Source organism: Aythya marila (assembly GCF_965140915.1).
Source record: "Aythya marila genome assembly, chromosome: 6".
NCBI lineage: Eukaryota > Metazoa > Chordata > Aves > Anseriformes > Anatidae > Aythya > Aythya marila.
The window spans coordinates 3,386,579-3,407,176 of record NC_139047.1 but is presented as its reverse complement, the minus strand read 5'-3'; the positions used below and the strand labels follow the sequence as shown (position 1 = coordinate 3,407,176).

The window sequence follows — 20,598 nt, the reverse complement described above, 5'->3', positions numbered from 1 at the left end:
AGCTTTTTTTGGGCTGATATAAACTGGCTTGGCTCATTACAGCCGGTGGAGGTCTGCTGAACTACCAGCTGGGAAGCAGGCCCTACACGTACAAAAAAAAAAACCCCAAACAACTAAGGAACTGCATTACAGGCAGTGATGCTGCAGTCCTACCCTCTCCAGATTACAGAGTGGGTTGCTGTAATCCAGATGCCCATTTATCAAACATCTGCTTGCTTAAGCTGCTGTCAGTGACCTGTCACCACGGGCCCTACCCGCAGGCTGGGCTGTGTGACCAGCTTTTTTTTTTTTTTTTTTTTGCTTTTTTGCTTTAAAAAAGGGAAAGAAACAACTTCTATGCTGCACCCTGTCAACCTATGCGAGGCTAGCTGTGTAAAAGGAAAGGACGTCAGCAGCATCTTCTCACGCTCAGGACTGCCAAGAATTAACCCGTGACAAACTCAAAGGGGGGATTCCAACAGCTCCTGCCCTCCGCAGGCAGTTTTATCCGGGGGCACGCGGTACGTACCGGTGGCGCACGATCCTTCGGACACGAGGAGGATTTCGCTCTGCTGCTTGCAGGCAGCCTGCTTCAGGTAGCACTCGTTCTGGTAGGTGTCGCCGTTGGAGCCGCAGACGGGCACGTAGTCATTGTTGCACTGGGGGGAAAGGCCAGGAGCGGCAGCGTTAGCATTGCAGCTGGGATGGATGGATTGGGCAGCCCCAATTTGCATGCCCCCCCCCCCAGCCCGTTCCAGTATTAACCCCTTGGGAAAACAAGGGCCTCCCTGCTTCACATTTACAGCAGAGAGAAAAGAGGGAGGGGGGGTGTGGGGCAATGCTCAGCAACCCCACCGAGGTGTCCCTGTGGGGAGGAGGAGGGGGCACTCCCAGACAGGGAGCATCGGGCAAGAAGGCAAGAGGCTCCTCTCCGCAGCAGCGGCTCCTCTCGCCTCTCCGTTGGATGGCAACAGGCAAATTGCAAGGAGCAGGCTCTCCTTCCCCCTCCTCCTCCCCATCCACACACCCTCGCCGCACCAGAGATGCTCCCCGCTGCGGCTGGCGGGCACGGGGCTGAGCCCCCGCCTCAGCCCAAAGTCCTGCCCGGCTCCCCAAACCACCCCCTTCCTCTCCCCACCGCCGAAGGCCGGCTTCGCCCTCTCCTGTTCGTTTCAATAAAAATAATTCCGGTTTAGACAGAAAATTGGGCAACCTACCGGGTGCAGTTATCTCAAGATAATCACACTCCGAGGCTTAGCAATACTTGGATGTGCCCCGTACGTGGTAATTATAGCGGGGATATGATTATCTCGTGATTACTGTACTCCTGGCATGCCTCATTGTTTAATTATAACAAATGGAATGATCGCAATTATTATTTACAAATGCTCACCTCTGCTTAAATCCAAGTAAAAATTAAAAAGAAACCACACTGCCTGTTTCAGCTATCTCGTGCCACGAAGCGGCAGAGGTGCGTTCCTAGCGCGCAACACCCAAATCCCGGGTGTGTAAGCATCAAACAGGCGTCAACGTGAACGACTACAGAAACCATTCCCACAAACAATTGCACAGATTGCATTAATTGCAGGCCTCCACGCGGAGCGGCTGCCAAGAAATTATTCACCGTTGGTCAGAGTGACATTTTGATTGGGCCAAATCAAATGACATTTTCCTCACGCGCTGTATTTTCTTAAATCTTCCAGAGCTGCGTCCCACCTCCGGTGTCCTCCTCCTTCAGAGCCGGACAGAAAACCAGCAGCAACAGCAGGGAAAATCCTCTCCTTCCCCTTCTGACGAAGGGCTGCTCCACGCAAAGATTATTTTCATGACTATGCTCCAAAGCAGAAAACGCCGCCTTCATCCAAAAGCTCTACAACAAACGCTGGAGGGTGATCTGGAGTACTTAACCAGGACAATTAACACAATCATGCAAATTTTTTAAAGCATGAAGATCCAAATCATGCTTGTTTTACACATCCTCGCTGCTTGACACCCGTGGGACTTCTTGTCAGAGCAATCTGTGCAGAACTCGGCCCAAAGCATCTCACCAGGCTGACGTGTGGAAACAATGCTGGACCCCGTTCCCAAGAAACGCGGTGGAAACTGCTGGTTTCGCCCAGAGCCAGAGCTGATCTTTTACACTGACTCAGCTTCCAATCTGAAAGGCCAAGCAGCCCCACGTTAACCATATAAAACGTCAAGAGCGAAATCTCGAGCCACACAAATTGGCGACAGAGCTGCTGTTAGCTGGGCTGGGACTTCTTCCAAAGCTCATAGATGTTAAGACTTATTTGAGAAACACCAGGGCTCCCGAAAGGATTAATTCTCCTCGCAGAGGTTTTCCCATCTCTCCTGCAGCCGCTGACACGCTCAAACCTGGCTTTGGACAGCAGTGGTGGAGGTACTCCACGATGAGCACTGGTGACGTGTCCTTTTCTTTCTCAAGCTGTGCTGGTCCCAGAGGCATTTCTTCACCTGCTGCCCATTCAGCCCACAACCACGTGAGAATATGAGAAGCAAGAGCCTCCAGGTGGATCCTGCCTTGCTTTGGGCTGGGGGGCTCAGAAAGCCACGATGAAGCCATGGTGGAAGTCAGTCAGGAGAGAAAAGAAGACTGCTGATGAGGAGGTCTTGGTGTTAGAAGTAATTTGTGGCCTTCTTCCTAGCACTGGAGGATATTAGGCCTTGACTGTCATGGTCTCCTCAGTCTGGCAACACATTTTTGGCACTGGTTTAGGACTCAGCAGACCAAGGCACAGACATGAGTGCGATTCTCCATCCCTAAAGTAAGGCCTGATCAAGTGCTCACTGAAATCCATGTCAAAACTCCCAGAAACCCAGCAGCACGGTGCCATGCTGTCACATCCTCTCTCACGCGCTTGGGTTTTTAAAATACACCTGTACATAAACGTATCCAAACTCAGCCAACTATCAGCTGGAGGTGGCCTTTCTCAGCACGAGCAGCCTTGAGCACTCACAACCAGTCGGAGACAAATCAGCTTTGGTCGGTGCCGTGCACTGAAACCATGAGGGTTTGCTCTCTAAAGAACGATGAACTCGTGTTAACTCCTTCTCCGGGTAACACTGTCAGGGGCTTCACCTCCTCCTGCTCTCAAGCTCCACTCCCAAAACGCCAGCTTTGCTTGGAAGCAAGAAGCACGACAACATATTCCAGAAACATAACATCAAGCTGCAAGCCAGCCAGGTGAGGCTCCAACTCCAGAAATGCAGAAGCACAGGAGGGATTCAACTCGCGTGGGAACAGAGCAGGGACCGCTCGCAGTCATGGTCAAGAGATGCAACACCGATGGAAACGCCCTGGTATACTTTGGGATTCACTTGCAACATTTGAGAGGGAAGGGATCCCAAGCTGCCAGACGATGGCTTTGGGAGGACTTGAGTGCAGAGGGCGCGGTGTCCCCAGCTGGGGCTCTGCACCTCCTGGTGGCCCCGCTGAGCTTGCTGCGCGGTGAGCAAGGGTGGTGGCTGCCACCTCGCTCAGCTCACACCTTCCAGAGCAGCCTGATGGGGTTTACCCCCTCAACAATTATTAATTTATTGACCCCACATGGATAGACATGATGTACATCTACAATCCTGGTTGATGGGAAAAAAGCACACACACACACACACACACAACCCCACACAAACCAAAGCTGCAGCAGCCCCAGTTCTGCCTCCCCCAGGACCTCAAGACCCCGGGGCCGGCCAGCCCAGGCCTTTCAAGCAACACAGAGGCAAAATTAGCTTTCAGTCCTTGTCTACTCTCTCAAGCTGCAGCGCAAGCCCCTGGCAAATGCAGGAGAAAACATAAGAAGTAATTATAGTGATGAGGAGCCTGCTATTGATTTGCTCACCATCACCCCAGAGAGCTGTCACCGGAACGGGACACCTGAATTCTGATGGAGGACCCCCTTTCTCGTGCCATAAATTACCTGGCTGGCTCTGCCTCACCCGGCCAGCCTCAGACACCGCCTTAGAAACTAATTTTCTACTCCGGCGGCGTGTGGCTCTGGCTCTGTCAGCTGATGTTAAGGCAAGGCAGCCCCCTGGGCGGGTGCTTCGCCCTCCAAGGTCGCAGCCAGCCCCGTGTCACCACGGGGGGCTGCAGTCAGCCCCAAGCCACCAGGGAGTCGTATCCTGCCTTGGGAAAACACCTCCCACCGCCCCCAACGCCTGGCTGCACTCCCTGCAGGCTACGAGCCCACTGCTTAATGCCAAACGGGGCACTGATGATGGGACCCGAGCACCTCTGGGGGCCCCCAAAGGTCCCAGCGCCGACGGCACAACGTCTGCCCCAGCAGTGGAGCAGGGCACCGCCGCTGCATTGCATCACAGCCTTTTCTTCGAAAGAGAAAGCAGAGCAACCCTTAAATCACGGCACATGCTGAGCCAAGGCAAACGCTCCTCGCTGCTCTGCTCAAAACAGCATCCTAACATGGGATTTTTGATGGCATGCAAGCTAAAAATGGAACACCAGAAATACACGGTCAGTACGAATTCTCCCCCCACGCAAGGAAAACGCAGGCACTTCAGCAAACGACCGTCTTGTTCTGCTGGCAGAAAAGTTCCTTCTTTGTTTTAAACGAAGGAATGCATCACTTGGGATTTCTCCCCCAAAGTGAAATTTGGCTCCAGAAATATAAACGCTACTTATCACGCTTCAAAGCGAATAGCCGATCAAAGCTCGATAATAAATTAATCATTACAGATGTGCACGATCTTGAACCGTGCACTATTTGGCCTGCTCTACTGTAAACACTCACGTCAGCACTGCAAGTTCCACAACTTCATAGATCTGCATTAAAATGCGAGAGACCACAGGGGCATAAACGTATATGCAACACGTGCTGGTACATGCTTACAGATCCTTTAATTTGCTGGGTTTTTATTCAGGTCATTATGGAAAGCACAGCTGTTTTGCAAGTTGGCTAGAACATATTAAATGGAATCCTTCATAATGAAATCGTCTGACTTTGAGGATGCCTGAGGTTTAGATGTAGCTGCAAGAGGGAGAGAGACGGCACAGGAGGAGAGGGAAAAACCCCACTGCTCAGCAATAACCCGCTACGACTGTATAAAACCTAAAGCAAGTTCATGATTTTGGAACAGAGGGATTTCTCTTTAATCTGATCAGCTGGGCAGATAAACAGTCAGAAGCATTGTCACTATGCAGCCCTTCCTGAAAATATTGCATAAGCACATTACAGATCCATTTCTTTAACTAGATCAGAACTCTGAATACAATAAGCCACGATCTGTATCAGGAATGAATTTAGAAAGGACTCTAAATCCTTGTTAAAAGGGCAGAGAAACAGAATCAGAAATGCACAACCTGAAACTGCAGACCCGAGGGGACATTTAAAGCCGTAGCATCTGCATTTTCCCCGAGAAACTTATGTCTTCTTGACACCAGTTGGTTCTCCTGCCAGCTTTTATACGTGCTGCCAGGTTTTCCCTCTAACTTCTCTGCACGTAGAGAAATAAATTGCCGAGTGACGGGTTATAAAGAGGGATCCTTGCTTCGTATTCTCATCAATGAATTAGAGAAGGAAATATCAATCTTCTTACCTTGAACTGACAGACACAAGTCACACTGTCTCCAATCCTTAAACACTCCCCATCAAATTTACAGGTATTGGTGTCGCAGAGAAAGAGATCGTTTTCTCTGTCATCGTAACCTCAAATGTAAAAGGAAAAAAAAAAGATGTCAGCTTTGGTCTGGCAAGAGGAACAATACAGGATGATTGCGTTTTAACGCACACAGCACAATAACCTTGTTGATGAAACGATACAGTCCAGATTTTCTTTTGTCCTTCCCTGTCCTCAGTTTGCCACTTTTTCCTCTCATCTCTCCCTCGGTCCTTCTATTAACCCTTATTCCCCACAGCCCCACGCACTTTTTCCTCGCAAGTCACCCGGTAATTATGCTATTTGACTGCTGCGGGTCAGGAATGCCATCCACCTAACCCCACTCAATGGGGGATCTGCTGGCCAGCGGTCCAAGCTGGAATTTCTCCAGCCCGTAACGGAGACGGGCAGGCTGCTCTCCCCAAGTTAACGGGAGGAGCAGCGGGCTGAGCGACCCCAGCTCCCTGCCTTGGTTTCCCCGAGCAAAACCCTACAGATCTGCCCGGAGACTCGCACCCCGAGCATCAATTTCAGACCTCGCTGGCTGCCTTCCCACGCCAGCAGCGTGCGGCAGGGGCTCATGCGGAGCAGCCAGCTCACGCTCCCAGCCCACTGACACCCAAACTCATCATTTTCCCCTTTCTCCCCCATTTCCTCGAACCGCAGCGCTCCGTGCTCCCAGCCAGGGGGGCGACGCGCACCCGGCTCCTGCGGGGCCCCGCGTACGAACTCGGGGATGGGAAGGGATGGGAGGGGATGGGGGCCGGGTGCCGGCTCGTACCGGAGCAGTTCCAGCCGGTGGGCGTCTGGCAGTCGCTGAGGGAGGTAGGGAAGGCCGCCAGCTTGTCGGGGCGGGCGAGCAGCAGCAGCAGCAGCAGGGCGGGCAGCAGCAGCCAGCAGCAGCAGCAGTCGCACTGCCGGGCAGCGGGGGGCTCCCCGGGCACCATGGCTCCCCCCCACGCTCAACTCTCCGGCGGCGGCGGCGGCAGCGCGGAGCCCCCGGGCATCCCGCCCCCTCCACCCCGGTCGGCGACAGCGACAGCGGCGGCGACAGCGGCGACAAGCGGCTCAGCGAGCGGCGCCCGGCGCCGGGGCGAGCGGCGGAGCCCGGCGGGGCGGCGCGGGGCGGGCAGCGGCTGCCATAGGGGCCGTCGGGGCGGCCGTTGCGGCCGTTGGGGCGGCCGTTGGGGCCGTTGGGGGCCGCCGTCGGGGCCGCCGCCGCGCAGCCGCCGCCGCCGCCGCCTGCCCCGCTCTGCCGCCCGCATCCCTCTGCGCGGGGGAAGCAGCGCGGCCCGGCCCGCCGCGTCACGTGCCGCCGCCGCCGCGCCCCCATTGGCCGGCCGCCGGGCTGGTGGGCGGGGCGCCGGAGCCCCGCGGCAGAGGGGAGGAGGAGGGGGCCGGGGGGGGAGGTCCCCGCTCCTCGCTCCCCGCGCCCACCCGGGCTCCCCGCGCCCTTCCCCAGCGCCGCTCTGAGTTTGTGCTGTTTATTCCTGCGTGTGCTGTGTCGTTGTTCCCGTTACCTGCCTCCCCTCTCGCCTCCTGCTTTTAACTTGCTTGTCCCTCTCACGCGCGGTCGGTGCTGCTCGCTGACACCGCTCGGTGTCCGTCGGGGGACAGCGCCGAGGTGCCCGCAGCCCGGGCGCCCCACAGCCCTACAGCCCCACCAGGAGGGCGCCCTGCTTGCTCCTGCCGCCTCTCCCCGCTCCCCGTTCCCCCACCGCACTCCACCTGCTCCATCTTCCCATTCACAGCTACCACGGTTCCCCTTCTCGTTCTCCCTTTCTCATTTCCTCCACCTCCTCCCTTCGTCCATCCCCAGCCACCGACCGTACCGGCACTTATTTGCAGGCCCGCCTGACCAGCCGGGGCAGGGAAGCAAACCATTAGCCCAGCCTCGCAGCCAGGCCCTTTCTGATCCGTCTCTCCTGTCGCTATAACTCACAACCGAGACGATAACACACCAGTATCTGGCATTCATAGAGTGTCATTAAATACAGCAGCAGAAGCCCAGCTACGGCCCATCCTCTCCCCAGAGTGCCGTATAACACGGCAGTGACTGACTCTCCTGCGCACGGTTCTGACTTACATTTACCCTGTTTTATTTTCAGCCTCTCAGACAGCAGGCACTGTCTGCTGAGACAAAGGAGCCCCTCGATTTTTATGCTTGTTTCCTGACTTTGGAATAGGGAAGCTCCACCAGAGGTCCTGTAATTGTCACAACACCATGCCTGAACTACGAACCTGAAACCACCAGTCTGGTTAAGGCACAGTTTAAGGGGTTCTGCTGTGACTAACACTGGTATTTTCTTTAAAAAGGTTTTCCCTGCTGATATGAAAGCTTTACCCATAAAAATATTTTTATGAAAAAAATATATCTGCCAGTTTTCCAAACACAGAGCTACTACTCGTAAGCCACGCAGCGAGCTCGCTGCCAAGCAGGCAGCTTTATGCTCGTGTGACGGACAATTCACAACCAGCATCCTCTGAAAGACGTTCTGAGTCCACGATACCCCAGCTCCCTGTGTCACAGCCAGGCACCAAAGAGCAACAGCCATTGGTACAGTTCCTTTTAGTTATGCGTTTGGCTCCAGTGCAAGATAACGAGTATGTAATGAGGGAAAACTACATCCTGTGCATGAAACCCGCTATCTGTGCAGCTTTGAGTTGCCTCTACTACATAAAATGGGCAGCTGATAAGGGTATCAGCTGTTATCCAATGTGCGCAATCACCTACACGTGTTTGGAGCACACCAGCTCCCAGAAAATAGGCAGATAGAGATGTTTCACGTGCTCTCAGGATCCGTGGGCGAGGGCAGGGTCTGCCCTGGCTCGTACCACAACCCTCCAGCTACGACCGGTCAATGGCCGAGGCCTGCGACCAGGCCGCACCTGGTGCCCGTCCCACGTCGCCACGCCTGTGAGTAATGCCTTCTGCTGCTGCGCTTGGCTGGCAGACGAGGTACTGCTGACGAATTATGCAACCTCGGTTATTCACACTTGCACTACATCTTGGCTGTGCCGCTCTTGGAAGCCTGCAGTCTCCCACAAGTTTCCCAGAACTTGGGAGAAGCCAACTGGTACAGAAGGGTGTAGCAAAACCTCCTTGGCAATACGAGCTACGGGTACATGAGACCTGTTCTTTTTCTGCTCTGTGTACCCAAGACTACAAAGCTGAGTTCATGAATCCTTGTCTTTAAAACACTGTGTGGCCTGTGTCTGAGGTCTCTAAAGGCCCTAGGATAATGACCTTGGTCAAGAATGCTGATTAAAAAAAAAAAAAAAAAAGTCTTCTTCTTACAATACAGCTAATGTTCATCAACAACATTTTCCTCAGATCAGCACCAAGAGTATGGGACCTAGGTTCCACAGCTGCTAAGAACAAATCCTACTAAGGGACACTTGAGTTAGCCTCTCCACCACCTATACCGTATTACCTTATGTTCATGAAACACGTATGTACAGAATTTTGAAAAAAACAAAACAAAAAAAAACAGCAACGACAAAACCTTGCACAATTCTTGAAAGGATAAGAGCTACATCGCATGAGGGAACTATTGCAAGATATCACCACTAGTGTTAGTTCCTAGAAATGGTGAAAAAATCTATGAAGTCTACAGGAAAGAGAATTGAGCAAATAAGGTCCTAGCCAACAAGAAGGGTGCAAAGGGGGTCACCTGTTTTCAGTGGTGGTTCCTCTCATCAAATGAGCGGGTTTGATTCTAATACACAAAAATCCCACCAGAAATAGCTCGGGAGTGCAGTTCCCAGTTAGAGCAACCAACCCTGAAGGAAAGGTACGTGATGGACGCCACCTGCTCCAGCAGAAGACCAGTAAAGGAGACACAACCTGGATGAACTTGCTGTGTATGAAGCTGGAGCTCTTCCCCTTCATGGAAGAACAACACCCTCTTAAGGCCCGTGTATTTTGAGATTTGGTTTGACCAAAAGTTGGCAGACTTAGCCTACACATGTGTTTCTGTCAGAAGTCTGTGAATCTCTAGCAGATTTTATGTTCATCTATTTTTCATGTGTGCAGGAAAAGTGCATGTGGGCTCTCTCAAACGCACAGGCAGTAGTCTTTGCCGACATGTTATTTTACAGATTTTATACAGCTTCCAGCTAAATCACAGATCTCAATGCACAGTGTACCATTCCTAGATATCACATGGATTTTTAAAGCTCTGAGGGATCCTTCGGGTCTATAAACAATAAGTAGATTACATTCATCTACATACCGTCAAGACTCTTTCTCTCCCTACTGTTGAGAGAAACATGGCTCTTACTCTTCACTTGAACTAGTGTGTAATCCAAGAACAATTCAAGGCCAGCTTTGAGAAAAGTGTGCTGTATTTTTCATTGTAATTAACCGCTTCAGAGCAAGACTCCTCATGTATAAAGATGAAGAAAGGTCTCAGCTTTCCTTGAAAGATGGTTTGTCTTTCAGCAATGCGTCTCACACTTTGATTTTTGACTGAAACATTCCACTGCTTTGGTGACCTGTTATGCCAAAAAAGCTGTCTTGTGTTATGCTTTGCTTTTAACTGAATGTTCTGGCACATGCCAAGAAACAGAACAAAGTATTGCAATATATACTGGAACACTGTTTCGTGCTGCTCCACACATGAAATTGATGTCAGAAAAAATTGCACAAAGGGCATGGAAAATGTGAATAAATGCTGTGATCCTTTTACCTTCAGTTTTAAATAGATGGATTGAAATGCATGGATGCTAAAGATTTATGCATCCGTTTATAGTCCATTCTGGAGTTTTAACATTTCATGCAGCTTGTAGGAGGGAGTGTATTATTTATATAAAGTCATGGTTATTCAGCAGTGTTTATTCCTGAAGAGCAACAAAACATCTTCAAGGGAGAAGAAGAAATTCATAACTCTGGTTGACTACCAGGGTTAGCCAACTTAAATCTCTTATTTTTTGATTTATGAAGAGGGTTGTTCCTACAAGCACCTTTGTAGCTCTAGGCATCTTGTTACCAGCAGCGGGCATCGCCTCCTTCTCCCCAGACAGACAGCACAACAATGGATTAAGTGACGTGACAGCTCTTCAGAGAGTCAGGACAGACAATTGGTCTTTCCAGTTATCTTATCTCACTGGAAGTGTAGAGGTTACTTTATTTATTTATTTATCTATTCCCCTAGTGGGTAATCAAACTGTTTAAATGAAGAAGAAAACCAACCTGGAGATGTACACCATCTTCAAATGGCATTTCTCACCTTCTGTGAAGATGAATCTTGCAGAAGTTTAGTTCAGCTCACCTCAATCAACTGTATTGTATCCTTTTCTTACCCAGGCATAATTCCTGCAGACCACCGAGGGGATTTAGTAGTTTAACTGAGCAAATCCCAGGTAGTCTGTCTTATCCACTCTTGGCAATACTGTCAGCAGAAACACCTGAACTGTGTCTATCTGTAGAAGCAAGAGAGCCCAGCCATGAAAGATGCGTGAGCTATTTCTGCTTCCTTTCAGTAGATGCTAGAGGATGGGCAGATAGGACCACTCAGCAGTTTAGCAGATCAGCTACAGCAAGGGAGAAGTGCTGTTTACTGTGAGATAGATGTCATTGCTGAAGGCCCACAGAAGACGCCACGTGCTGTGCTGAAACACCTCATATGGGTCCTCTAACATGTTGCGAAGAGTAGAAGATCACAGCAAGGCCACAGGGGTGTTTTCCCTATAATCTCACAGGCAGCTGGAGGCTGGGACTTCTCAAGGACAAAAGAAATAGTATTTGTGTGGTTAACAGCTCCTGATGGATTGTCTTCCCATGAATTTCCCATGAACCACGCAACCATATGGCAGCCAGGAAGGACCTGTGGCCATGAGCTTCTTGCACTGTGTGAGAAGATACTTTCTTAAACCAGGCACCTGCTAGCATCATTTGATACTCCTATTTCATGCATTATGAAGCAGTAAACAATCATTTCGTATTCAGCGCCTTGTGCCAGACCGTATCTGTAAGCCCTGCTCCATGTCTCCCGATGTATTGCTAAATCATTCTCACAGATAACAGCCTGTCCGTGCTTTCCTTTCACATATGGACGGAGATCTAGCATCAGTGTCCCTGTGTAGGAGAAGTGCCAACACACAATGTCTGACCGTTGTGTGCACTGCCAGCATGAGCGTCCCTGCCTCGATAAGTGACCACATGGTGTGGACGTGCTCCCAAGGATGTTATCTGTCACACACGAGGCTTTTGGGAAAAAGGACACTTGTATGCCCCAGGCAAGCAGCAAGAGTTGGATAAATGTGGACTTCAGTTCATTTACAACAATATGGTATTGAGCCAAAGTGACAAAGCCAGCATGGTAGCACGTTCCTGTGCAGTGGAAAGCTGATGGGCAGCCTTCACCTGGCCTGCATCAGGTCAGAGGATGTATTCCTGACTGGTTTTGGGAATCCAGCATTGATGAGAATTAAGTATAAGAGAAAAATCTCTAGTCTTAGCCATGGAAAGACTCTTGAACGATTTGCCTAAGAAGGATTCTCACCAGGATCAGAAATCCTTAGGAAATTTTTATATGTATATACATGTGCGTAAAAATCCACAGTTTAGGTTTTATAAGGCCAGATTCCATATCCGAGAAGAAAAAGGCCTGGAAGAGCTGTAGTTCTGACAAAATGACCATTAAGCATTTTCTGTCCAAGGACCTGCAAGGGATGCTTTGTCAACACCAACCCTGTAAGCAGCAGACCACCACCAGCTAGATGATGTGCTAAGGAAAACCAATATTGCTTTCCCATTAACATATAGCACCAATATTTAGCCAGGTATAATATTTCATCAAGCCACACTAACCTCCAACCTGCTATGGGAAGCTATCATGCATATATTTAACTTTACCTTAAACTGAGACAAAACAGCAACACAGAGAAGCATTGTTGAAACCAGGAAACATTTCTCTCCTTATCATGTAATTAATTTTTTATTCAAAATGTCATTGCTTGTGTGTGATAGAAACATTTTTTATGATCAGTCAGGCAAAAGTAACTATTATTTAGAAATGATTTGAAAGCATACCAACTCAAAACAGTGAAAAATGCAAATGAAGATGCTTCGCTACCTAGAACACTGATGCCAAATGATACATATAAATAGTAACTTTTTTAAAAAAATGACTTGTAAAGTACATCAAGTAAAGCTCTATAATAATAAAGAGACCCTTGCTGCCTTAAATTGAAAGTTTAATAGCTTCCATTTAAAGAAAGAGGGATAAAAGGCAGAGTATGGCCCTAAATAACAGCACAGAGTGATTTTTTATAGGTCTGCGATGTGCATAAACAGAAAGTATCCTGGGTACTGATTGCCCAGCACATGGAAATTAAAGTGCCTTTGGCATCTTTGTGCTTCTGATAGCCACGGATTTACTCATCCCTCTCTGCTGAAGATCCCTTCCTTTGCTAATCCCACTCCACTCCCAGCACCTCTCCCACGAGGTTCAGAGGCACACCACGCATCGTGCTATCCAGTGGCCCCCCGCTTTTTTCTTTATCTCATAAAACGTGCTACAAGTTTGGAGCAAGGTTGCTACTATTCCTGTTAATCGCTGTGCAGGAGAAACGCACAGCAGTTTCAGCACAGCCCTATTCATGCTAGACAGTCATTTTACAAACCCATACCCTGCGTAAGCCGTGCTCTCGATGCAAGGCCGTGGACAGGACGCGGAGGTGTCGGGTGGTGGAAGGGCTCCCAGACCCCACAGGGATGATTTACAAGGTCCCAGTAATTCTTAGTTACATCACAGCAGGAAGATGTAAAATCTGCTGCATGTCAGCTCTGTAACTGAGAAGGGTTTTGTGGATGTATAATATGTGGATAACAGATAAGATGCCAGTAGATGGCTCTCAAGATATGAGGCCTATGGCTTTTATAGGACTGAGACAACTTCTTGGCTACTGCCTAAAAGCTGCCTTTGTGGCCTGACAGTGAGTTAAAAAAACACTCAAATTGTATTTTGGGAAGGTGAGAGGATAGAGACTGCATGGAAAAGGGCATCTTCTATCCAGAGCTGCTCAAAAATATCAAAGCTCTTAGCTTAGTTATTTTTAATTATTCAAGGCAAAAAATGCCATCTCCTTTCAGTAAAGCGCGCTTGAAATTTCCCTGTATTCCTTTAAGTGAGATTTAAGGGCTGCTCAAGCAGACTTGCTATAGCTGAGAGAATACTTTTGCAGTACCTACCCCTGTTTCCCTGTGAGAGAGGTGCTGGCAGCCCCAGCACGGTAAGGCAGTAAGTTACATTTTCTTAACTAAACGGAGGAGTTGTCTCTCTTCAGAGTTGTTTTCCTCAAGAATATGAACTAACACCCCTAACGGGAGGGGGTCCAGGAGGGAAGCTCACAGTTAGCAATGCTACGGAGGTTTGAAATTAATTTTTAGTACTGTGTGAGTGAAGTAGACAATATTTAATTGCCATCTTTGAGAGGAGAGGGAGAGGAGATCTCATTCTAAATCTGGGCAGTGATTTATATCCCAAGCCCAAATTTTGTGAATTGAGCAAAGATAGATAACAACAGCAAAAGCAATCAAATTCTTCCAGCTCTATAATTGTGTCTAAAGGAAGGGAGAGGATTTGTACAACATAACTTCATTCAGACAGCTGGCCATGTAGTGTATGAACTAGAAGTTCTGCTTGAAAATTTATTCATTTTTTTAATTAAATTTGTTTCTTTTGATGCTTTAAATGCTTTTTTTTTCCACATAGCATGTCCTGAGGCCCACACCACCCCACTGGGATATATTTTCCTGGTCAGCGACCCCAGTCTATATCTATTATACTCCTTCTGTTTCTTGGTTTCATGGCAGGGACAACTGGAGTGATTGCTGACTAAATAATTAGCCAAGGGAACTCTTTCTCTGTATGTATCTGTACTCATTAGGCTAGTGAGAAAACGTAACTCACTTTCATAATCTATTTCCCTATAGGTACCTGGCACTTTCTGGAAGCAAAGTAGGGAGAAAATGCAATTGCTAAAAGCTCACACGCTCATTATTAGCCTAATGATACCTGCTCCTCTCAATCTGGCCTGATAAAGGCAGCTACAGAAGTGAAGGTGTAAAGCTGCAGCTTCCCACCAGAATAAAATAAAAGGGAGAAATGCAGGCTTGAAATATTCCCCTCCTGCCCTCAGGGAGCGCATATAACAAAAGTGGGAGTGCATATAATATTATAGTATTATATAACGTAGTAGAATAACATAGTAAAATAATTATTGTCATTCACAGCCACAGACAAAACAAGGGTGAAGACACAAGGCACATCCTGAAACTGCCCGATGTCAGGAATCCCCGTAGTGACCTGGTTTCCTTCAGTGGCCACTGCAGAGAGAATTTGTGTCCTCCAGAGGGACAATAGTTCCTAATTTCGGGTCTTGCTCACGTGCATGTCTCTTTCCTGTTGCTCCCCCCATCCCCTCCACTCCCACCACAGACTGCAAAGGGAATTTCAGGAAAACGGCCGGGTAAGTCAGGTTTCTAGCCTGTTTTATACGTAGACACTTCTCTACTTTCAGCCTACTGAAAAAAAAAAGAACCACCACCAAACCTTGCACAGAACTTTGCTCTAAGGTTTAAGAGAGAACTGTTGAACTTAAACTACACCGGTGTCAGCTGCAGCCCTGAACTGCAGCCCATCGATGGGTATACCGTAAGCTCTGGAAGTCATGTAAAAAAGCTTCCATAAGATCATAATTTCTATTTTTTTCCAAAATTCCTCGTATACAAGGAGGCAGGGACTGGTGGTAGTGTTGGTAGAAAGTCAGATGACATTCTGATTCCACTCGTTATTTCAGTTAGCTGGGATTTCTCTCATCAGCTTTCATGACTAATATAGTCATTCCTTGAATTACGTACTATTAGCTCCTTATGAACTTTGGATAATCCAGCGCCCATTTCTTTTTATTAGAGCACGAGAAATCATTAAAGAAAAGCTCACCTTGAAGTGCTGAAGACAAGGCGGTTCTTCTGCAAATGTGGGCTATCTAATGAGCTCACAGCTTTCCCTACAGAACCGTTCTGGTTGTGGTGAGGGATAACAAGAATTTCTGAACAGAAATTTGATAAAAAGAAAACTCAGAGTTGCACTTATCATGCTTCTACTTTTATGGATCTGTACCCTGATTCAGGCTGCCATCCTGAGCATCTCGTGTGTCTTGAAAAGAAGATTCTTCCACGTGGACTCTAGTTCCTGATTTCCTCAACTATTATTTATTACACCGTCTGGGTTTTAGAAAGGATTGCTGAACCAGTGTGGATAATCTAAAAAATAAACTTAATCTAAAACTAATGCAAACCGCACAGCATAGGAGATTTAGAAAAGCCTACTTAACAGTCAAGCAAAACCCTTTCATTTATCTTGGTACTTCTTGAGTCTAGCTCTAAACAGATATGGGACCACAAGGAGAAAAAAAAAAAAAAAAAAAGTACTTTCCAAGTGACCAGAGGGCAGAAATTCTGCACACAAGCCTACTTGTAAAAGGTGGTGAGAGCAATGCTGAGGGATCAGAGGTTTGGACCACCTGGCATCGCTCAGTGCCTGCCCCGTTCAGTTTTTTGACCCTCTCTGCACCAGCACACCCCAGCTGCAGCCGAAACCGATGTCCTGCGAGGGAAATGCAAGCAGGAGGAGCAGCTTGTTGGGCAAACACACGGACCAGGTCTCGGTTGCAGAGCGGTACCAGAAAGTTTCAGCCCTTGTTTTGAGAACGGTGTCTATTACCCACACTTAACCCCAAAGCATCTTTTTTAATTTAAGTGATGGTTGCCTTAATAGCTTGCTGCCTGAAATGTTCTTTGATGCTGAGGCATAACGCTCCCCAACTGTGCACAATCCAATATAAGGCGCCTGTTAATGCCGCATGCTGGCACAAACTGTGTTTGGGAGATGGAAAGGTGATTAGCACCTCCTAAGCTCTATCCAAACAGAAAGCTAAAGCAATCTGGTTTGGATGTGAACATCACACACAAAATTCTTTAGCGTCATGCGTCTTCAGAGCAGAGGTTAGCGCCAATGGTTTCAGCAAATGAAGCAAAATAATCACAGACTCAAGGCTGTCAGGAGTTTGAGCAGCAGTACGGTTCTTACGCCGCTCATTAAATGTGGCCCCCTAACGCAGGTCCCCAGGAACTCGTGAGTCCACATGGAGCATTGTGGTTTTCCTGTGGGTTTTGCAGCAGTGGACACTGACTCCATGTAGGGATCCCCCACTCCTCAAGCAGCAAGCTTCATTTACAACTGCTCAAACTGTTTGCAAGGAGTAAAAAAAACCTGCACTTTTGAGGACCAATAATATTTTTTTTCAAGTAAATACTATTTGATTACCACTTTCTCTCTCTCTCTCTCTCTTTTTTTTTTTTTTCCTTCTTCTTCAAGGCTAACCAGTGCGAACAGCTTGCATTGCAATAACAGTGCATTGCTTTGCAATAACAACGGGGAGGATCCATCCAGGTAGCTCTGCAGCAAGAGTGGCACGAGGCTCCCAGCCCAACCAGCAGGACTTCAGGGCGCATGTGGCCATAGTGGTGTGAGAGCCAAAGGCACTGCTTATCTGAGCAACCCCTACCCGCCAGGGACAGCACCCACCAGGCAGACGCTCTTGTGTCTTGGAAGCAATAACGTTTGTTAAAGACCATCAAGCAGCAAAGAAGTAAGATTTCTGGAAAACGTACAAAATGAAAGCAAAATTACAGCACTGCTGTAGATAGTGACAAAGCATGAAGATACATCAGCATTAAGCAAATAGCTAGCTTGGGGTTTTCAATTGCAATTACCACACGCACACTCTGCTTCTAATACCTAGGAGACCCATAGCACATTACAGAATTTTGTTAATTACCAAGTAAGTGAAGAAAGAGAGAAAAATACTGCAACCAAAATATATATTGCGTATTGATTTAGAGAATTGTAATTTAGGCTTAATAATTTATCATTTCTCTTAACAGGCCAGGCTGTATTTTATAAAAAGTAATGAAACCATAGGAAAACAGAGGAAATCACTTCAGCTTCTGTCATTTGGTCTTTGCTGAGAAATGGGAAGGAGTGGTTTGTCTTCCCCTCGCCCTATTTATAAAATGTGCAGCTTGGCAAAGAGTAGATTAGCAAGATTACAGACTTTTCTTTCTTGTTATTTATCATGCAACAGTGGACAAAATAGTAACTGGTGTTTGATGTTAAGAGAGTCTTCCCAGGTAATACCCCCAGGAAGTAATCACAGGAGCACTCAAAACGATCACAATCATTGTCCCATCAATTTGAGCAGTTCAAACCAGCAGCAGTTGCTTGGCTCATAGAATGATAATGAGATCATCCAGCTATTGCTAGAAAAGCTAAGCCACTCGAGCTGGTACTTCCATTAGTTCAGAGCAAGCACGCTGCAAGCTCTCAATGAAATCACCATTGGTTTATGTGTAACTGGAGGAATAACCACAAGAAAACTACCTTGTCACGAGAAATTATTTAACTGTATTGCCACATACATATGCAGCCTTGGACTCTTTCAATGTATCCATTTGAGATAAATAATTTTATAAAAACATTCATTTCATGAAAACTTCTGGGAAAGAAGCTTGAAGGACTTCAAGCAAACACTTAGTATGAAGTTCCTACACGTGCTTTGTAGAAACGTTAATCGCTTTCATTCACTGCTCATTTTCAGCACAGGTAACTAACTACTCCTGCATCCCCGCTGTCCACAGCAGAGGTGTCAAACATGATTTCATGGTACAGTGAGGAGGTCAGTTCTCAGCCTTGTTTCCAGTGGAAACAGGGCTTACGTGGTCACACTGATTATGAGCACGCAACTCTTTCCTCCTTCATCCTTTATGTATTTCATTGCCTGCTTTAACCGAACTAGAGAATGACAGATTTCTTGAATGTAATCAAATCCCTTCAACTTTCATTGAAGCAGATGAATAGGAAAAGGACAGAGACCCTAGAAAAGCTCTTTTTTCATAGACAGCAAAGAACCTCAAGAGGAAGGCCTCAAATGATTTCAGCCACACGTGAAAATCCATGTGAAACTTTGACCATTAGACACAAATCTAGTCCTGATGCTCTGGGAGGTTCTTGCATGTAGAAGATCCTCAAAATCCAAGACACGTTCAGCATGTTCCGAGTCTAGGCTTGGAGTGAGAGTAGTTCTCCACCTCACCTTCTGGGTCATCTTAGACTCATCGTACAAATCCTCACCTGTAAAATGAGGATGGCAGTGTTGGCCTGCATACAGAAATGGCTTATAATGCACTTACACTGCATGGGACCAGAAAGGGAACGCCTCAAAGACAAAGATGAAATAGCTGGTGGCATCCCAGGCCAGCTGATACATTTCCAGGGGCAGCCTGTATTTCAAAGAACCTCTACTCTTTGCCTACAGTTTGATTCAGATCCACTGTTAATTCCCATGGGATAAGCACAGTCTTCACTTGAGACTTGCTCATTATAATATCAACTGCCCAAACTTAAAAAATGTGAACAGGTCTACAGACAAAAGCATCACAAGTAGGAAAAACATGTATGTGGCTATCACCTACTCTATACCTCCACTTCCATTTTAGGGCCAGTCCTCTCCAATGTTTTTATAAATAATTTGGATGTAGGACTAGAAGGTGTTTTGAGCAAATTTGCCGATGACACCAAACTCAGAGGAGCTGTAGACTCGGCTGAGGGTGGTAAGGCCTTGCAGAGAGATCTGGACAGATTGGAAAGCTGGGCAATCACCATCTGCATGAAGTTTAACAAGAGCAAGTGCTGGGTCCTGCACCTGGGATGGGGTAACCCTGGCTTTACATACAGACTGGGTGACAAGACGCTGGAGAGCAGCCCCACAGAGAGGTATCTGGGGGCTGTAGTTGGCAGCAAGCTGAATATGAGCCAGCAGCGTGCCCTGGCAGCCAGGAGGGCCAACCGTACCCTGGGGTGCATCAAGCATGGCATCGCTAGTCGACCGAGGGAAGTGATTGTCCCGCTCTGCTCTGAGCTGGTGCAGCCTCACCTTGAGTGCTGTGTGCAGTTCTGGGCACCACAGTATAAAAAGGACGTGAAACTGTTGGAGAGTGTCCAGAGGAGGGCTGGTGAAGGGCCTAGAGGGGAAGACGTATGAGGAGCAGCTGAGGGCACTGGGCTAGTTCAGCCTGGAGAACAGGAGGCTGAGGGGAGACCTCATCACAGTCTACAGCTTCCTCGGGATGGGGAGTGGAGGGGCAGGCACCAATCTATTCCCTTTAGTGACCAGTGATAGGACCCAAGGGAACGGTGTGAAGCTGAGGCAGGGGAAGTTTAGGCTAGATATCATGAAGAGGTTCTTCACTGAGAGGGTGGTTGCACACTGGAACAGGTTCCCCAGGGAAGTAGTCACTGCACCAAGCCTGCGTTTGGACTGTGCACTTAGTCACATAGTCTAAAATTTTGGGTAGACCTGTGCGGTGCCAGGGGTTGGACTTGATGATCCATATGGGTCCCTTTCAACTCAGGATATTCTGTGATTCTACTAAGAGGCATGGACATAGGGCATGGCATCTAATCCACTAACCCCCAGCAGCTGGAGAAAGGTCATCACTTACAGAAAAGCTCAGATCTTCCTAAATCCTGGTGTCCCCATATAGCTATACTCACTTTTTACATATTCCGTTTGCAGGGATGGGATGCAATAGCAGAACAGGGGTAGCTTCTCAGGAACACACATTTAAGATATGTGAACTATGTATCGTGTACAATGTTGTTTTTTGTTTTTTTTTTTTCCTCTCCCCTTTAATATTTTTCAAGCTCAACTTTTATTAATTGGTGAAGTTCTGCTCCACTTAGGATAATCTCTTTCATTTTCTCTTCACCTTTTGTTATTCCCAAACCATCTCCCTTTTTAGAGGAGAGAAATAAAAAAGAAAAGAAACAACCACAAGATCTGAAATGTCAAATGCTTATAGGAAGGAAATTTCTATTTATTTCATCCAGGTGAAATGAAAGAAGTAGCCATTTCGTA

At 47.7% G+C, this 20,598-nt stretch overlaps 1 protein-coding gene across 1 annotated transcript in view; it reads right to left on the bottom strand.

The window, feature by feature from the left end:
- The window catches only part of TMEFF2 (transmembrane protein with EGF like and two follistatin like domains 2), a 111,498-nt gene extending 104,656 nt beyond the window's left edge, over window positions 1–6,842 (bottom strand). Inside the window, exons 1-3 of the mRNA XM_082763060.1 lie at window positions 6,392–6,842; window positions 5,551–5,660; window positions 509–638 (exon numbers count right to left, since the gene is read on the bottom strand). Of these exons, the coding sequence (XP_082619186.1) occupies window positions 509–638; window positions 5,551–5,660; window positions 6,392–6,557 (406 nt within the window). The 5' untranslated portion in view covers window positions 6,558–6,842. The remainder of the gene's footprint in view (window positions 1–508; window positions 639–5,550; window positions 5,661–6,391) is intronic.
- Between the last annotated feature and the right edge of the window lie 13,756 nt (window positions 6,843–20,598).